General features: G+C 35.6%; 1 protein-coding gene across 22 annotated transcripts in view; it reads right to left on the bottom strand.

The window, feature by feature from the left end:
* PTPRD (protein tyrosine phosphatase receptor type D) overlaps positions 1 to 19596 on the bottom strand; it is a 1150230-nt gene that overhangs the window by 95081 nt on the left and 1035553 nt on the right. For 10 of the 22 annotated variants that reach the window (XM_054282418.1, XM_054282452.1, XM_054282426.1 and 7 more), the window contains 6 exons: positions 17987 to 18104; positions 12531 to 13118; positions 11994 to 12091; positions 10975 to 11228; positions 6347 to 6437; positions 254 to 463 (listed from right to left, as the gene is read on the bottom strand). In XM_054282418.1, the coding sequence (XP_054138393.1) occupies positions 254 to 463; positions 6347 to 6437; positions 10975 to 11228; positions 11994 to 12091; positions 12531 to 13118; positions 17987 to 18104 (1359 nt within the window). Of the gene's footprint in view, positions 1 to 253; positions 464 to 6346; positions 6438 to 10974; positions 11229 to 11993; positions 12095 to 12530; positions 13119 to 17986; positions 18105 to 19596 lie in introns of all 22 variants that reach the window. The other 12 variants (XM_054282388.1, XM_054282398.1, XM_054282408.1 and 9 more) reach the window with 3 other exon arrangements.

Below are 19596 nucleotides of genomic sequence, written 5' to 3'. Positions count from 1 at the left end.
TCAAAGGATCATGACACAGCCAATAAAAGCTGACTCTTAGGTTTCAGTTATACACTGAAGTAATATACAAAGGTGCAAGCAGAACAAAAGAGTTCAAGGAATTAATGTGCATTGAGTAAGGAAACACTCACTTTAAAGATGCTCTGACATGTAATATTAAAACAAAGCTTTAAGGAAGTGGAATAAACGTTGAAAAAATGCTTCCGTGATTGTGTAAGGTAATTTAGATATTGAAAAACATGAACTAACTTACAGATTCTGAGTGCTCCATTACAGCCAATACAAAGAAGACATATTCTTGACCACTCTGCAGTTGCTTATTCTCAAATCCACCATAATGCTTCTTATCCCCCAATGTGAATTCCGTGGGAAGAACTTCAAAGTGAGCTGCAATATATGGCTTTAATTCAACTTCCCTCCCAAGACGAACGCTTCTGCGTTTCCTAGCTATCTCCTTAAGCAGCTTTAAAATGAAGGAAGGGAAAAGAAAGGGGGGGGAGAGAGAGAGCAAGCATGAACAGAACGACAACTGTAAACAATTTTAACGTAACTTATTGACAGTGTAATGAGAAAATTTAATGCATGACCACATTAAATTACTACTAAACTACAAAAAAACCAATTTATCCACATTTCATGGGATATATCAGTATCACTAAATCAATTGCAAAATCTTCCAAATTCTTGACATTCTTGTCAGGATAAAATACTAGGAGGCAATTGCAGCACTCAGACTACAAACATAAAACAATTTTTTAGATACTGTTGCATCTAGGAGGAGGGTGGGAGAGGATAAGAAAACAATCTATTTTCCCTGGGGACATATAAATACACATAACATATTACATATTATCTATCTATCTATCTATCTATCTATCTATCTATCTATCATCTACCTCTATACTGAGTCATAGAATAGAATCATAAATCAATTGCATTTGAAAGGGCCTCTAAGACTGATTCCAGCCACAGCCATTAACCTAACACTGACATGTCCACCCTTAAAGCATGTACCTAATTGCCAAAACTACACATCTTTTTGAATACCTCCAGGAACGGTGACTGAATCACTTTTTCTGATAAACAAAGCTAAAATTTACATCAGTACAAGATTAGATGCTAGGCTCAAACTTGGAAAACATACACTTACTACTAAAGGAACTTAATCTCAGCTAGTATAATCTGTTGATTAATTAGTTATTAAATCAGACAAATGCTTCTTCAATACCTTTTTTTGCTTTACATATACTGGTATTCCACAAAAATTAGTCTGATCTGATTACAAGGAGTCTGAACTTCTCCTATGTGATAAACTATGACTTCTAAGGTTTCTTTGTGATTCCCTTTGTTTTTTGCTTATGAAACTTACATGATGTCCTGTAGTCTTATAGTTAAATCACAAATTTTTCTAAGTAGTTTAGTCTTTTCAGCACACTAATGCTTCTAATACAGCAGATTAGCGCAAAATTTATTTCTAGAGAAGGAGAAGGAGACAAATCTCTGGAGTGAGAAGTAGATTAAGAAAAATGATACTAAAATCCAATCAACTACATCTATTAATTTCAAAGTACGTTTAGTCAGGGAAGTTCTCCACAGAATCATGGAATCACAGAATATGCCGAGTTGGAAGAGACCCTCAAGGATCACTGAGTCCAAGTCCTGGCTTGGCACAGGACAGTCCCAAGAGTCATTCCCTGTGCCTGAGAGCTCTGAACTCTACATGCTGGTGCTGTGACCACTTCCCTGGGGAGCTGTTCCAGTGCCCAGCCATCCTCTGGGTGAAGATTCTTTTCCTAATATCCATCCCAACCCTCCCCTAACAGAACTTCAGACCATTCCCTGGGGTCCTGTCTCTGGTCACCACTGAGTGAAGAGATGTGTGCCTGCCCCTCCACTTCCCCTCACAAGGAAGCAGAAACTGCAATGGAGTCTCTCCTCCGTCTCCTCCAGGCTGAATAAACCAAGTGATCTCAGCCACTCCACGTATGGCTTCCCCTCAAGGCCCTTCACCATCTTCAATGCACTCTTTATTTAGGCCATAGCTTGGTGACCACACCTTTTTGTCTCCCGTCATGGTATCTTGTATTTTGCAATTACACAATTAACAATTGCAATGCATGTAAAGCAACCTAATATTCACTCTGCTACTCAGAAAGGAGCGTTTAATACTGAATAATTTGATAACCCTTCTCACTGACTAAATTTAAGGTTACAGATACATATGAAAGCAAGTCGTGCCACTTGAATCCAGGCTTCCTCAACATTGCGGGCATTTGGATGTTATACCTTCAAACATCTATGCAGTAAACTGCTTTCTAGCTCTAATGCTGTGTCTGTGCCCTGTTGCAGAGATTTTACATCCATTTACCTCTATCAATTTCAATGCCATGACACAAAAGCTGGTACAGCGCAATGGATCCCCTGAGCAAAAAATGAACTGGTCATAATTTGAGACTAGAAATCATTATTCATTACTCAAGGACACCATTCCAATCAGCAGTCCATATTTCTCTTTCATTCTTCCTAAACAGTTTAATGAGCAGCTAGAGTCTATTTGCGTCGTATAAAAATGAGGGCAGCAGAGAACTGTAATATTGAAGAGATTTCTATTTAGTTACTTTATTGAAGGTGACTCTCACATCTGTTGGTAGCTTCCTATGCCCTGGGAAGAGTTACTAAATGCAGAACATGAGGCAGAGAACAATCAAAGTTTGTTCCAGGTTAGATCAGCCCTGATAGGATCTGCTGAGGGAAGCACTATGAAAAGTTTATCTCTGTATGCTGCCCCATTTTATAACAATGCCTATGCAGAGGGCTGAGCACAGGCTATCTGGAAGTCTGCCAAAACATGAAGCTAAGTGTTGGGGTAGTAACAGTGCACGCTAGCTTAAAGTCAGGAGCCACAAACACAACAGCTCTAGTAGAGGTGTACGGCTTGAGCTATCCCCGAGGGTAACTGATACTTCCATGCACATCTTCCACTGGAATTAAAGTTGTGCGTCTGCCTCAATTAAATTCATTGTTCTTTATCATATATTTCCAGATTACAGTGTATTTACAATTTAGATTATAAATAACTCATAATAAAATGTCAAAGTACGGTAGGAGTACAGCAATCAAAATTAGATTGAGAGGCAAAGAAAAATGTTTGATCTTGATATTTTCTTGCATTTGAAATAGTAACAGAAAACATACATATTGGAAGAAAATGGAATGATGAAGTATAGTATTAGAGTGATCAGGAACTGAGTTTCGGCAATGAATGCTAAAAGTTAGTTAGCCTGAGACAAATAAAATTAGTTAAACTTTTCAGAGGTGGTTATACATCACCTACGGCCAGTTAACTTAGGTGTGTTTGTGTGTAGATGAAAACTTTATAAGATTGATTACACATGACTGAGTAGATCTCAGGTGAACCTCCAGCCTCAGTAATGTTTCATATGGAAATGGAGTTGTTGCCAAGTATCATTACTTCTTCATCTATCTCCTATTGTAAACTATACACAGATTTCAATAAAATTACTGAATTCATTTAAGACTTAACATGGCAACCTTTATTTAGGTTTTACTGCTTACAGATCTAAAGTAATCCTAGTAGGTAATACTTACTGCAAATCATAATTTTTTTTTCTTTTCATTTGGTTGCATGATGTGTCTATTTAAAGTCACTGAACCTCATGATATTAAAAAAAAGAAATTTTGAGTTAGTAAAAAAGGACTGTATCTCTAATAATTTTTTTTTCAGATACCAAACATCTAGTTCATTATCTGCTACTTTAAAACTACCTTAGTTTCTTTCAGAGCTGAGGTTCAAGGAGCAGGTAGATTAGGCAACTACAGTAAGGCTGAAGAGTCTTTTTGGACTGCTCAGTTATGTAATGGAGTTATACTCAAGAGCTGCGTTGTTAGCAAATACTTTCCTTCTGACAATCTACGAAAACTATTTGGAACATAGTTCTTTGAAATATCTATTACCCAACCAATTCTGATACCAGACATATATCTGAGACCATACTAAAAATATAAATATGTATAAGTATCCTCACTTGATCATCAGGAACTATTTCCTCAGAGAGTAGTGGTTTTTTGAAGGAGTGGTTGTGTGGTTTTTTATTTTTTAGTTTGTTGGGGTTTTTTGTTGTTTTTTTTTTTTTTTTTGTTTGGTTGGGTTTTTTGGGGGGTGGTTTTGTTTTTTTTGGTTTTTTTGTTGTTGTTGTTGGCTTTTTGGGTTGTTTTTTGTGTGTGTGGTGTTCGTGTTGTCATTGTTATTATTTTTTTCCAAATGTATTTATTGTGGCACTGTGTTCACAAACTTGTCAGGAACAGCACACTTGATAAAACGCATACTTTCCAAAGCTGGAAGAAAACCAAACTTTTAAGTAATAGAACCTGAATGAGTTAGAATGATATGCAGTTGCTGGCTGCTTTTAATGTTTTCCTCTGCTCAACTCTTGCTATATGTATTGGTGGCAATTGTAAAAGATGTATCAAGGGATTCAGTTCTTTATCAGAAATAACTTCATTTTCCACTCAATGCATATCTTATTTCTTCCATCATTAATTCTACAATGTGGTCTCAATTATATCAATAGAGGTAGGAAACAATCCATCCTGACACAAATATTTCTGAATTAATAAATGTTCTTTATCAATCTGTTATACCGACTAAGGCAACACAACTTGCAGGATGATTAAAATGACCCTTTGTTATGCAAATCAGCAGGAACCATAGAATTTAATTGCCAGAAAGTTCAATGTCATCTGGCACCTATCCTTTCATCTATTAATGCTGCTGAATGTGACTACAGCCTTTGGATGTTAAAAGTGGGTGGTAATACTCAATCAGTTTCCATTACTGTATAGATGTGGCTGTCAGAGTTTTACTGTTTAACTGTATTTGATGTCACCTATGACTATGATCACGAGATGATGGCATTTACAGTCAAAGTTCTTTTAAAGGGAAGAAGTTAATAGATCAAAGTGAGGCATTGCTGCAACTGAAAGAAGAGAGACGATCACACAAATGAAACTGCTAAAGAAGAAACATAGGGGTGAATCAGTTAGCCATCATGCCTTCCTCTGAAAAGTTGTTTTTAATATTCTGATTAAGGATTTACCTGTTGTTGTGACAACGACTGAAATAATTCCATTTCTATTTCGAACACTTTCTACAACACTGTTAGTTTGGTGAAGATATTTATTTTCCCTATATTTTGGGGCAAAATTTGAAATTTATATCCATTTTGTCAATAGCAGGAGAGAAAAGAGCATTTATGCTTGCTCGCAGGTGATCAACACTTCCCAGTAACTGTGTTATGGAGAAGCATATGGTGAGGTTAGCTCTGTAACATAAATCTCTTGAATCCACCAAGAGAAAAATAAATTGATACAGTCAAAAGAACACTCTATCAGGAGTGAAAAAAACTGATTCTGGTCTTTCAATTGCAGACATATTACACGTACAAAGTACCACAGCATTTGAATGTTATCTAAAATCTTGGCCAGATACAACGAGAACAATAATAACATCATCACCTGCTTTTTATAAAAGTCTTTCATAGAGGGCCCTTGAAAGAGTTTTAAAATCACAAAAATTAGCATTACTACAGCTTTACAGACTGAAAGAAGAAGGACAAGTTTGCATAAGCTATAATGTCCTTCAGTAAAACAGAAAATGGGGGTGAATATTGTATTTCCTGTAATTATTACTATATCAATAATATACTGAATTGATTTCTAGCATCACTGGGCTTATTTCTAAAATGAAAGTAATTCCTCCCCTTGGATTAAGGTAATTTAAAGTTTCAGACAATCACACAATGTTGCTCTTTCCTTCCTTGTTCATGCATTTTTTTTTCTGATCACAAACTGTTGGTGGAATGGAGGCTGTGTCTCACTAGAAGTATTACAGTATATGACAATGGTGTAAAAACACCACCAGAAGGTCAAATGTTAAACTGAGGTGCAAATTGCAATTTAGCATTTGTTACAGACTTAGTAAACACCCCTGTAATGAACCAGACCTTTATTACTGTTCATATTGTTGGTGATTAAGCTTTTGCTGACAAGTCATTTCACCTCCTGCACTTTTGCATCACTCTTTACAATAGAAAAAGAGCAAAATATTAGTGTCAACAAATATAAGACACTGTGCTCTTTATTTCAACTTAATGTCTTTACTGTCTTCTCATTTAAGTAATCTGAATTTTTGTTTTAGTCTCCACAGGCTAACACAAATATAAAGTATCCTGGCAAAACTTTTTAAACTGGTGAGTTAATTACCTAAAAGTAGAAAGATTTCTTCTTTAATAAAGGAGAAGAAAAAACCCCAAACCATATACAGTACCTCATCTAATTCCATTTCATCTGGACTCTCCCATGGTTTGATAAACTTTCCACGAGACCTCTTCAAAGGCACAATAACTATGTAGTAGCCTCTGTAAATGACAAAGTTGGACAAAAGAGAAGGTGAATGACAAGGAACAGATAAATTGATGGAGTGGGTCTGTTCAGAGGAACTAAAGAGAAAAGTGGTATGTTGAGAATAAACTTCTGCACATTAATATGTCACTGCAGTCTTCCAAACATAGCTGTAAACGTTCACACTTTTGCAGTAACATCAGTTGTAAAGCATTTGACAAACAAATGGCACCAATTACCTGCCTTTTTGTGCAAACATATAAATATTTATAAAAAACTTTAATTACAATGTACTAAAATGCCAACATGAAATACAAGAACTATAGGTTATGTGTGCCCTGCCACCATCACACTGAAACAAAACCCCAAAGCCCTAAACTGAAATATATTACCATATATTTAAATCTCAATTACCAACCTATCTTCTCCCATTTAAATGTATAATCAAAATAGTAGGTTTAAAAAATTTATTTTTTAATGCCAATATCATAATAAAGAGAAAAGAAAGCAAAGAGGACATACACTGCACCCATACTCACTTTCCTTTTGACAATCAAATGCCATTAGCTCTATCTACATAAGTATCCTGTTCACAGTCATAGGTAAGAGAGCTTGATACATACTCTATATCTAGGATTTGCAAATTATATATATCAGTTTTGCTCAGAAATATTTTCATAATAATATTTTCTTCCTCCCCACCCATGGAGACTAGTAAATTATATTTTCTAGCGTGATGGAGATCTGCTACTTTTATTGCTTACTTCACGAAGCCTGCATACGTGTCAGGCAGATCCATAACTTCACTTTAACGTGAGGGAAGAAGCAGTGGAATCACAGCAGCAGGACATTCAGGGTGGTATATGTCTTCTTGATAAACACACATCACAAAGTCAAGCTCTCTCCATATCAGGGGAGAGGGAAAGAAAAATTTTGTTTGTTTCTAGTAACAAAAGCTTATTAAGGTGTTTCTAGGTCTCATTATGGAAGACAATTTTAGTGTCTCATGGGCCATCTCCTTTTCCAGTCTGCTTTTTTTTTTTACAACCCATTCAACCTTCTGCAAAACTATTAATTTCACTCATGAAATGCAGCTGAAAATCCTAAGTAATTAACAAAGAGTCTACAGAAAAGGAGCTGCCAAAATGCTGGCTCAAACCCATCTCAGTCTAAGCCAACACTAAACTATGATTTTTACCATACCATTGCAAGCCGTTGATCCATTTTAATGATCTCTTCTTATTTAAATATCTTTCCCATAAAAGAAATGTAACAAAACCATAGGTTTTAGAGTGTATGTGTATTTGCTAATACTTGTGTTAAGAAATTTGAGGAAATTTTCAGTGGAAATGCTAAGCTCCAACAGGAGCACTGGAAAGCAGTGTTGCCCATAGATTTTTAACTACTCTCCACTTGCTGTATTCCAGTATTTCAAAAAACATCTGTGGCATGCATCCTTATAGTGACGATATTATAAATAATCTTTTAAAAATATTAAAAACTGTAAGGCTGGTTGACCCCAGGTTTTAAACCTGCATTTGTCTATTAAAAATACTTTGAATTGTAAATCCTAGTAAACACTGACTGACATACCCTTTCTTTAACAGATGTCTAAGAATCAAGACATAAAGAAATGAAAACTTTCAAATATCAAAGACACATACTTATCCTCTTCTTTTTCTTCATCTTTTTATTTTTTAAGCTAACAGAGCATTCATACATTTTTCTTTTCAATCAAAGAACATCCAGCACATAATTGTAACTTTCCCGCTCTTTTTCACTTCCCTCATGAAAGTCTCCCTCTTGTAACTTTGAAAATCTAATAAGACTTCCAGCACACACAGAGTATTTTAAACTGAAAGAATAAGCGGATACATAGTAAGCACAAAAATGAAAATTTTCACACTAATATGCAGTGTTGCAAATTGTGAGGGATAATAAAGTTCTGTGATTTTCAGTGAATTGCACAAAATGTAGCATCTCCTGAAAAACATGTCTTATAGTTTACTTTGTTATTTTCTTGTTTGTTTTTAGGTTGGAGGTTTTCCTGGGAGAGAGGAGGGAGGAGGGTGAGAAATAAAGGGTTTATTTGGATCTTGTTCTATCTACTGAGTATTTGAGAGGCCAAAGTCTTCCACAAAACTCTGTTTTTACTTAAGACTTTTCAAAGATATAAGAGATTCGGAGAAACAAGAACTGTCCTTTACGCATAAAAATTGCTTTGGAAATAGCCCAAAATACTAAGAGAATGAAAAATTAAGAACTTGCTCCCTTGAGATGAGCAAAAGAGATCATTTTACTAATCATAAGGTGAGCTTTGCACCAATTTCTATCCTGTATCACCATCAAACGTTGATAAATAATACCTTCTTTAATTACAAATATTACAAATGCTTTTATAATATTACCCTCAATCTCATTACCTATTCTGCATTAGAGCAACCTATTACCTGTTTCACTTTGTGTGTAATTAGAATTATTCAAAAATTCTCAGTACTTCATTGTAAGCTAGGGACAATCCTCAGCATATAATGTACCAACAGAGGAGCAGCATGTCTAAAAATGTCAACATGACTAATACATGAAATTGTTCTTCCCATATAAAGACTAATGCAGAATAATCTTACTTATTTTATTGGGGCAAGCATCAGGTCAGGCTTACTGTTCAGTATGTACTTGCTTTGGTATGCTTGCTCCAAGGGTCAAGTCAATCTTTGTTGTTGTGTTTTACTTTATCAAGCCTGATCAATCTTAGAAAATAGATGCAAAAATAGGAGATACATTATTTGCAAAATTGGCAGTTGGACCCTATAGATTTAATATACCTTTTCTGATGTCGCTTAGCCTCTTTAACTTTTTTACACTATATAAAAAGAAGGGAATTGTCTTTTATTCCAGTGCTATCTTCTGCTGCTGTTAGATCAGCTATCCTGCACATTTTTCTCTCTGTGAATGCTCTGCCTCATAAATCTTTTTTGACTCATTCCATCTTCAGTCTTCCTTAGCTGCATTTGTTACTGACCGCATCTTACTCAATCTAATGATAATGACTACATTTTTCAGTTTTTCATCCTTTTAATGTTTCAAAGTCATTTATTTCTTGACCTTACCTGCCTCAAAATCTTCAGTCAGTAATGAAAAAGGGGGCAGCTTTCTAGAAAGCTGTAAAAATCCACCAGGGAGACAAAGTTGAATTCCCATCATTTAGTGACCAGCTCATTTTCCTCCCCATTTCCTTTACATTACATATGGGAACCTTACAGATCAACAAGAATCACTATAAGCAGAGCAATAACACTTATTGATTGTTTCATGCTTCATGTTTTCCTGGCAAATCTTTATTGTCTAACCTTTCTAATCCCTGCTGACCATGTGCTCTCAGATCTTTAGTCCTGTTTCTGTTTAAATTTCAACACCAACTGTTCCCTTCCAAAATCTATGTAACCTCTGGAAAACTTCCAACTTTTTTTAGCAAAATCTCGTTTTCATTCTGAGACCAGTGGAAAGGGCAAGTATTTTTATCCTGATAAAAACTATCAGAAATAATTAATCTGAATGAATTTATGTGCAGTATCAATTCTTTAAAACTCAATATAATTCTTGAATGACGGAGTCTGACTATATCAAGGAGCTACAGCAGGGTAGTTATGCATTGATGGGTATCTACTCTTTTTGAGATGATATACTGTTCAAAATATAACTGGTTTTCTGCATCCCTCATTTTGCAGTCCGTGATGAAACACAAAAGTACTGCAAGAAAAATCAGCAAACTGAAGAACAATCTGTCCTTATACAAGTCTTACATATGTGGCTATGAGACAAACTTAAGAGTTCTACTTGGAACTGACATACAGTGATCATCTGTTCCCATTACCTCATCCCTTCAGGGGTGACTAAAAGTTAAAACAAATTAGGGCTTCATCCAAATACCTCTTAAACACTGACATGCTTGGGACATTAACCACCTGACTAGGAAGCCTCTTCCAGGTTGAAAACACTCATAGTAAACAAATGCTTCCTAATACATCTAATGCAGCTCCCCTGATGCAGCTCTGAGGCATTGCCTCATGGTCTATAAATGGATCTCAGCAAGAAGAGATCAGCAGCTCCCTCTTCACTTCCCCCCCTCAGGAAGTTGCAGAGAGCAGGTCAGCCCTTAGCCTTCTGTTCTACAAACTAGACAAGCTCAAAAACCTTAGCAGCTCCTTACAGGACATTCCTTTCAGTCATCCCATCAGCTTTGTTGCCCCATGTTGAATGCACTCAAGGACCCTTACAACAAAATTTGACATTTGCTCTTAATTTTCATGCCACTCATGACTGCCCAGTGTTCCAATCTATCTGTATCCTTCTGTAAGGCCTCTTGCCCCTTGAGAGAGTCAACAGCACCTCCCAGTTTACTACATCAAACATTACACTGATATTAGGTCAAATACTACTGCAGAGCACTGTAGTCTCTGTACTGCTATAAAGAATAAAGCCATGGTTGAACATCAAGTTACAACGATCATCTCTCTGGAGCTAAAAACAATGGTATGTCATTGATTCACTCACTTTATATTCTCATTTGAGGGTACTTCTGGAAGTTCCACAGTTATCATGCCATCCAAGTTGGTCTTCCCAATGAAGACTGGCTTTGTGCGAAGCACGTCTGGGGCAGTCTTTGCGGTTACTCTGTGCTGAAGACCCCCAGCACTATTCCCTCTGTTTGTCAGGACAAATGAATATGATGTCTCTGGCTTCAAGTTTGTGATCAGCTTTTGAGTGGCACGTCCATCAACCTCCATTTTCCCATCATCATAAAGGATCTAAGTTAATAAACAAAAGTAGTTTTGGTTATTAGGAGAGGTCACACTGAATTCAGGAATCAACCTACCTATAAATTTAAATAATAAATAAATTTAAATTGATTGGGGTATTTTAGGGTGTAAAGGAGAACGGAATTCACTACCGAAACTAAGCTTCTCAATTTCAGGGGGAAAAAAAAGTACTACATTAATATAAAGCAATGTAAACACTCCTGAAGTCCAATTTCACTTTTTCAAAGTAAGCAGCTTTTCTTGAACCCAGAATTTATAGCAAGGTACTCTTGTTAAAAGTATCTTGATTGTTTCATTCACACTCCTTATTTAGAAAGGTTTTTGTACCATTTAGTTCCTAAAATACTGTCCTTCACTTGCCACTGCCTGAGATGACAAAAGTGATTAAGAATGAAGCAGAAGCAATTCCAGGCAAGACTGCATGTTACTCTGAGTATCTGTGTCTAGATAAAACTATAGCTAGTGGAGTAAAAGAATTGCAAATCAAAAACACGCTGTTGTACACTTAGGAGGCAAAACCCAAGGTGGTACTCTACTGCATTCTTTATTGAAAGGACTAGAAAAAAAGAAGAAAAAAATTATTTTGTTTCACTTTTTTTTAAATACTGTAGTGGTGAATGAAAAATTAGCCATCTTAGAAACAACAACACCCCCAATACATATTCACGATTCATGTTCAGTAAGCTAATTAATCAGGTAAGTACATTGTCTAGTGTCTGTCATTTTCTCTTGTACAAATGGAAAGTAACTTACTTTGAAAGGCAAAGCTGAATTGTAGTTTTCTGGAATTTCCCAGGACAGCAAAACAGAAGTCTTCATTACTGCTTTAACATGAAAATTTTTTGCAAACACTGCTGGAAAAAAAGAAACAATGTATATAAACAACATCTTGGAGCTTAGATCTTCTCATTTTTCCACTGTTCCTTGGGAGTATTAGGTCATTAGGTTTCCATTTAGGTCAAAAATCCCAAAGAATTCAATTCTCCTACCTGTTCGTTCATATTTAAGTATCACATTTAAACTCGTTCTCACTCTTATCCAGTGCAACTCAATACACACATTTTCCTTACCTCAAAATGTTGTGAAGAAGTTAGCCAGAACTTGCTTGGCAAGGGACAACTGTATTCTAAGGCATCCAAAACATATTAAGATTTACATACTTTACCTTTTGTGTTTGATGAACCTATTTTTATGAATGGGCCAGTCAGTTTTTTTTATACCTTCAAATACACTGATATCCAAAGACCGATACTCCTTTAAAGGTCAACGCCATAAGCAGACAAATCCTACCTTGATCCACGGGTAGTGTCCTGAACTGGACACTTGGACTATATGGACCCGGCCCTTTGCTTGTGTGGGCACGTACTTTTACATCATAAGTGGTATCTGGTTTTAGGCCAGAAAGTGTCATAGTGGTATCAGCAGGAACAACAGGGAGTTCAACTGGCTGGTAAGCAACATTGATATCTCTGTACAAGATGGTATACTTGGTGATAATGCCATTTCTTTCTGCCAAGAGTGGCATCTGCCAAGTTAATTGGACTGATGTAGAAGTAGAGCTTTCGGAGTGGAGATTTTGGGGAAATCCACTGGGAACCTCTTCAGGAACAGAAATCTCTTTAACCATCTCCTCCCCAAAGCCCACTTTATTTCTAGCTGAGAGCCTGAAGACATAAGAAGCTCCTTTGTGAATATCTGTGGCCGTGAAGTGATCTTCCTTCTCTGAGAACTCCATGGTCGTTAAGGTATCCATGTCTTTGCGGCCAAACTTGAGGCGATAACCCTGCAGCGGGCCAAAAGTTTCCACTGGAGGATGCCACTGAATTAGAGCCGTGTTCATCTGTGTGTGGCTTATCACAAGCCGAGGTTTGCCTGGAACTGTAGCACAATGTTATTTAAAGAGGATAGATATAAACACAAGTGCACCTACAATTCTTGAAGCTAGTTTTTTTTAGCAGGAATAGGGATATATTTACTATTTTGTCGCTCTCAGTTCCACATATTACTGTCCTAATGAAGAAATAGTATCTGGCTCCTGCACTATTTAGTAATACAGTATAAGGAACTGCAACAGTAGAGACATTTACTGCTTTTGTCTTCTTCCCTTACCATAATTTCTAAATACAGAGTTTATTCAGAGGCACAGGATCTAGGAACACAAATCAAGAAGTAAACTTCCAACAAACGTCTTATGAATGGTCCTGTCTCACAAATCCTTGTTTGCAAAAAAAAAAAAAAAAAAAAAAAAAAAGTACTGTCATAAGTTTTCATGTACTTAATTCAAGGCACAATTCCTGTAAATGGGAAAATAATTAGAGAAGAAGTAACAAGTTTCTAGATAAGTTAACATAACTTTATCATTAAGAGTAAAAATGTAGTAGAAGTCAGAAAGTCAAAACGAACTTGCCCTCAAAATTATTACTACACAGGATAGAACCCAGTCATTCTAGTTTCCATACATAGATCACTTCTGTCTCCACCCTTTCAGTGTGGAGAGGTAACACCCTTTGGAATTTAATATTTTACAGCATGGCTTATCACATATGATTTATTTTACAGCATGGTTTTTGTGCACATGAACTGGATTTCTTTTGAAGAAGGCCAAATTGGTAGCTTTTCTTAAACTATACACTACATTCAGTCACAAACTTAATTGGGACCCATTGGTCTAACTGGTGACTTGTCTTTCAGAGAAGTTCAGACTGGTATGAGTCCAGTGATATGGACATTGAGGAGGAATTGAACTGAGTCAGTCCAGAGAGGACAGAATCTTAATCAAGCAAGAAACACCATTATAGAATTTATATAGTGTACATTTTTGGAGTCCCAATATGAATTCTCATTTACTGGTTCTATTTAATTGATTAATTAATTTTAATTTAATCATATCCATTTGTATACACTTCTTTTTTATTTTCATCAATACCTCTATTTCAAAAAAGTCTTTTTCTATTATAGTGATTTATTTGGTAATGAAACATATACATAACTATTTAGAAATCTGGTGCTCATTCAGTGACAGGTCAAGAGACCAGAATAGTTTTGGGAGTAGTACTGCAATGACAACCCAGTCTTCAACAAAGACTAATTAGTTTCATCTGCATTCGAAGCCTTCCCATGTGAATGTAACTGCTGCACTGTGAGCTCTGGTTCCTGTATTTAAACACTTCAATAGATTTTATTACTTATCTTCAGTTCTCAGGCAGCCAGCAAATCAGATTGTTATTGTCAGAAGGTCTAACTACCATTGCATAAAGAATTAGGAATAAGGAGGGAAGAATAGCATGCCTTGAAGAAAATTCTGCATTTAGTCAGCTCTTTCCTCATTATGTCTGCCATAAGTCATGACATTTCTTCTAATTTCATGAGAATTATAGGTAGGTTTTATATAAATTTTCCAAATTTCTTTAGATTTAAATGTTGAGTTCACCTGGCAGCATTATTGTGGAATCTTGTGTTTTCCCACATTTTCTGCTGCATAAAGAATATCCCTCTGATTAGTTCTGACTTTTCCTCAATGATAACTGAAAGTCTTTATGGAACAAAGATAAGTCTGTGAAGGCCTTTTGCAGACCATATTTTCCTCTGCATTCTAACTATTACTGGCACAAAATAATAGTTTACCTAAAAAGAATAATACCCCTTCAGTTTTCTAGAGGAGAGATTATTGCAACATATAACTAAATTATTTTTGTAATAAATTGCCTTTTGTTTTTTTGTACTTGTGGCAGACTTCACAATTAGAATGACATTTTAACCTCTGAATAACTACAGAGAAAGGAAGAAACTAATACTTGCTTTGATCAGGGAACTAATAAAGTTTACTTATTCAATAAAATACCCTGTGACTATAATCGTAAATAACAATGGTCACTTTTTTTAATACTGTAAAGCCTATCTGATGTTGCAAAGCAGATAAATTTCTTTTTATTTCCAGACAGCTTTCAGTTAACATTTACTTTCAGTATGACTTACTTATGAACATTACAGTCTTTTAGGACAAATGACAGGATTCTGTGCAGTTGTACATACAGTTGTGTCACCAAACAGCTCTGTCTAGACATTTCTGATAATAATCTAAATTTTCCATGAGTGTAAAAGAAGTGAAATTGTCAATAAAATAAAATATATTCTCTGATCTAGTGAAATCCTCTTCCATTAGAAAATAGCAAGATATCTTTCATACACCCCTTTGCAAGAGATATTGCTGCAGCAATGGCTTGCCACCACTAGTACAAGCTCATGCAAACTGCCTTTGCCAAATTACTTGAAATAAGTGTTTTCTGTTAGCTGCTATAAAGCATACCACTGGCTTAATATAAGCTTTCATTTTCTAGCTGAAATCTGTATTTCAAGATTGCTGTCCAGTATGAAAGCAAAAGACAAGTAATGGACAAGCTATTGTCCTATGAGATTCTTCAACTACTGTGACACAGAAATAAAAGGTCTGATTAAAATGTTCATAAAAATTGTATGATATCACTGACTAGTAAGTCTTCATTTTTATCAAGGTGTGTTAATCATACATTTTTTAATTTCTGCCCCAAGTAATCTAGTAAGTGCTTTGATTTAAAAATGTTCAGTAACAGTTTTTGTTCCATCTGATTTTAACAGTGAGGAAAGGTAATTGAACATAAGACAAAAACACACTCTTGAATAAAAGTATCAGCTGTGTTCAGTGACTACACCAATAATTGAGTTACCATACTATAGGCTTACTTGGTGAATATTTCCTGCCTAAAAATGTAAATTATACTTTTGTATCACTAACTGGACAGTTGAAGAGTTACTTATTGTCTCACAGAATACTTTACTGATAGCTTCTCTAGGAAAAGTTCAAATATCTATTCTCCTTTCATATCTTTTATGGATATAATCTCAATCAATAAATCTCATTAAAACTTTAGAAGTTAGACTAGAAAGCAGATCCTTCATTTTATTTATTGTAGTATTCCAATAGCACCTTTCTAGGAAAAAAAATAATGGAGACTGAGGAGACTGCATTACAGACCTAGAGTCCTTTGATGTTAATGCATCCTTCCTTCCCTTGTATGATGCATGCTCACAGAGAGTGAGCAGGAAGCTCTTGGTACTGACTATAGTGAATGTCTCATTTTTCAAAAATCTGCATACAAATTTTTCTTACAAAAACAGCTCAAACACAGCAAGCTGTAACACAAAGTGAAGAGATTTCATACAATCTGGAATGTATGAAGAAGCAGAATGGTAACTAGCTCTTAATCCCAAGAACAAACATCACTTGTTCACAGGTTTAAGCAAATGACAAGAACAGTGCAATATGAATTACATTTACAGACATGCCCCTGATTCTCCATTGCTCTTCAATCAAGTTCATATGGGACATAGGATTTGTTCTGTTTTATTTAAGTAGAAGCATCAGAGTTCTTGGTAGAATGACACATGAACAGTCAACAAGGACTAAATGCAGTGAAATTTTAAGTTTTGCAAGCATACTTCCATAACCTATGTTTATGTCTAGGAACTAATAAAATCTCAATTTTTATAACTGTGTTAAACTGGGAATTTATATAACTGAATGAACTGGGAATTTAGCTTTAAAAGAGAGTAATGGATCAAGTGCCTTTTTTTCTTAAATCAAGTTCCAATACATGACAGAAATGGATATCACCTTTTTTCTCAGAGTATGAGAATTCAGGAAAGATAAGAAGTTAGAGAGTATGTTTCAGCAATAGCCAAGAGAAATAACTAGAATGTATTCTAAGACCTGAAACTAAGCACTGTGTATCTAGCTACCAAGACTGAGATTTTTCCAAGGAATCTAACAAGAAAAGCTTATAGATGGTTTTGATATTAATACTAGATGTGTCCTGCATTCAGTGATTGTTTTAAAAATTGAATCAATCACTATAAATATAAAAACCTTTTGAATTTTATCTATTAGCATAAACAATACGCTGTTATTCAGAGAACTTGTAATGGTGCTGCAAGTGACTGTAATAGAATGTCTTTAATGGCTGCACTAAAAAACCCGGAAAATGAACACAATACCTACAGATTGTGAACATCTGTAGGTAAGCATGACACTAAACCTGGGTTAAGCTGTGCCACAGAGACATATTAAAAAAAGAAAAAAAAAAATTGTTCCTCATATAAAAGCAGTTTGGTTCATGCCATCTGTGCTAACTGCTGTATTGGTTATGCAGTCAGGATATCCAGCCTTTGACACCACCTGAGACTGAACACAGTGGCAGAATGAATTCTGCCCCAGTTTGTTCCTAAAATTACCCCTGAATCAATATAGGCTTCAGGGTTTCACAGGATGGAGTTTCATTCTGTTTTCCAATTCTCTGCTTTAATAATTACATTCTTCTGAGATAAGTTGTGAATCTCATACAGATGGGTTCTTTCAATGTTTTTACTAACAGGCAGCAGTGCTGCTACTTTCACAAAGATCATGAAAGCCCTTTAAAAGGTTTTCAAATATCCTTCTGAGCTGAGGAAAAATTTAAATTTTTTCCTCTCAAAGAAGACATCAATTTTAGTGGAAGAGCTACTAAAAACTATAAAGTGACCTCATCAGGAACTAAGAAAGGGATAAAGGGAGTCATGGCTCTATTTTTATCTAAATAAATGAAGGTCCAAATACTGAAACAGAAAATCCTATGTCCTAGAAATACTTTTCACACAACAGGAGATGTTCAAAAAAAACAGTAGCAGAAAAAGCAAAGGATTCATTTAGAGCTCAATTTGTGTATAAGTATTACCTGCACCAGTAGTAGATACAAGTTTGGGTTTGCTGCGTGCTCCGTCACCTTTAGTTGTATAGGCTGTCACAGTGAAAGAGTATGTGGTTTCAGGCTGAAGCCCAGAAATTATCATTTCCTAAGATGCAAAAAAGTAAAATAAGAACAATTAATTTAAAGTAGATTGTTTTCCAGGAGAATGCAGAATCCTTTAGAAACCCATTTGTATCACACTTTTGAGCTATTGGCAGTAATAGCAAGCATGTGAATGCACCAACAGACTGTGCTGTGTGAAATACTTGATAATGCCAAACATCTCACTCTCTTAAGCAATAAAGGACAGCACACATCCAAACAGTATACCTCAGGTAGTTTAAAGCAAAAGGCCAAAGGCTCAGTGGCGTGAACAGCGAAAAAAGTTTTCCAAAATACCTTGCCTGAGGAATACTACTGACATTGTGAAACACATGCACATGCAGAAATGAGAAACTCAGCTTAACTTAATCATTAAGAGGATATCACAGGTATGGTTCTAAAATGCGTAGTAAGAGAAATGTGTGCATTTACACGCACACTTTTTAACTAATGATGGTTTAGCTGAACCATCAGCTAACCATCAACAAAAAAGCCTTGTTACTTCCATAACACTTTCACTGCAACCTGTGTCACTGGGTAGGCTGCACTGCTCAACACCTGAAAGGACTTCAGAAACAACTAGCCCTTCAGCTCTAAAAGAACTATGTAAAACACCACTAAAAATCTGGTCAGGGGATAGATCTGATGGCACTCAGATGACAGCAGCTACAAAACAATATCTCCTTAGCTAGAGCAAAGTAACAGCAACATCAAACTGTATATATGAGAGCAAGGGTGTATCTTTTCATATGTGTGTGCGCACACATGTATATGCACATGGAAGATGCTGAATGGTGCATGAGAAATGTACTAAACTTATGTCCTGCTACAGGGACTGCAAGAGAAGTAAGTTTTGACACTCATAATATAAATAAATCTTATATGTAAGTATAAAAGGACAGTATTTAAAGGTAACTGATGGGCCAGGAGTCTCCAGCTTCCAGTAGTCCAGTAACCATTGGACTACTCCTTTGGATGTTCATAGGGCTGAATGAACTTGCACCATATTTCAATGCTGCCAGAGGGATGGTGTATTTATACACCTAAATAAATAGCAAATGTGCAATCACACATCCCTCAGATGCAACAACCATGAAAAGTTAATATAAAAATCATGGGCCAGACTATTCATAGTATATGTATTTTTCAAGATAGTGGATATGAGCTTAGTAAGTACATGATTAGAATTCAGCATTGTATTTACAGTTAGTTATTAGCAATATAGAAATAATTAGGTAATGATCAGAATGAGTGGGCAAAATAGCTCAAGTAAAAAAAAAAACCAAAAACCCCAAAAAATAGAATGAAACAACACATAAAAATCTACTATCAAAAGATCAACTTCTTAGACTCTATCTCAGAATTTAATTGAACTGTAAGACCAAAATCAGTAAGAAAGACTTCATATTTTCATAAGAAAACTGCACCTGGTACTACCAAAATTAAACTGTAAAAGGCAAAAAAACCACCACAAAACCACAAACAGAAAGACTTAT

This window comes from Melozone crissalis, unplaced genomic scaffold, assembly GCF_028551555.1.
Source record: "Melozone crissalis strain CALT ecotype California unplaced genomic scaffold, PUWL_Pcris_2 ptg000005l_1, whole genome shotgun sequence".
NCBI classification, from domain to species: Eukaryota; Metazoa; Chordata; class Aves; order Passeriformes; family Passerellidae; genus Melozone; species Melozone crissalis.
Note: the sequence above shows the minus strand (reverse complement) of the source record. Positions and strands in the feature narration are given on the sequence as shown.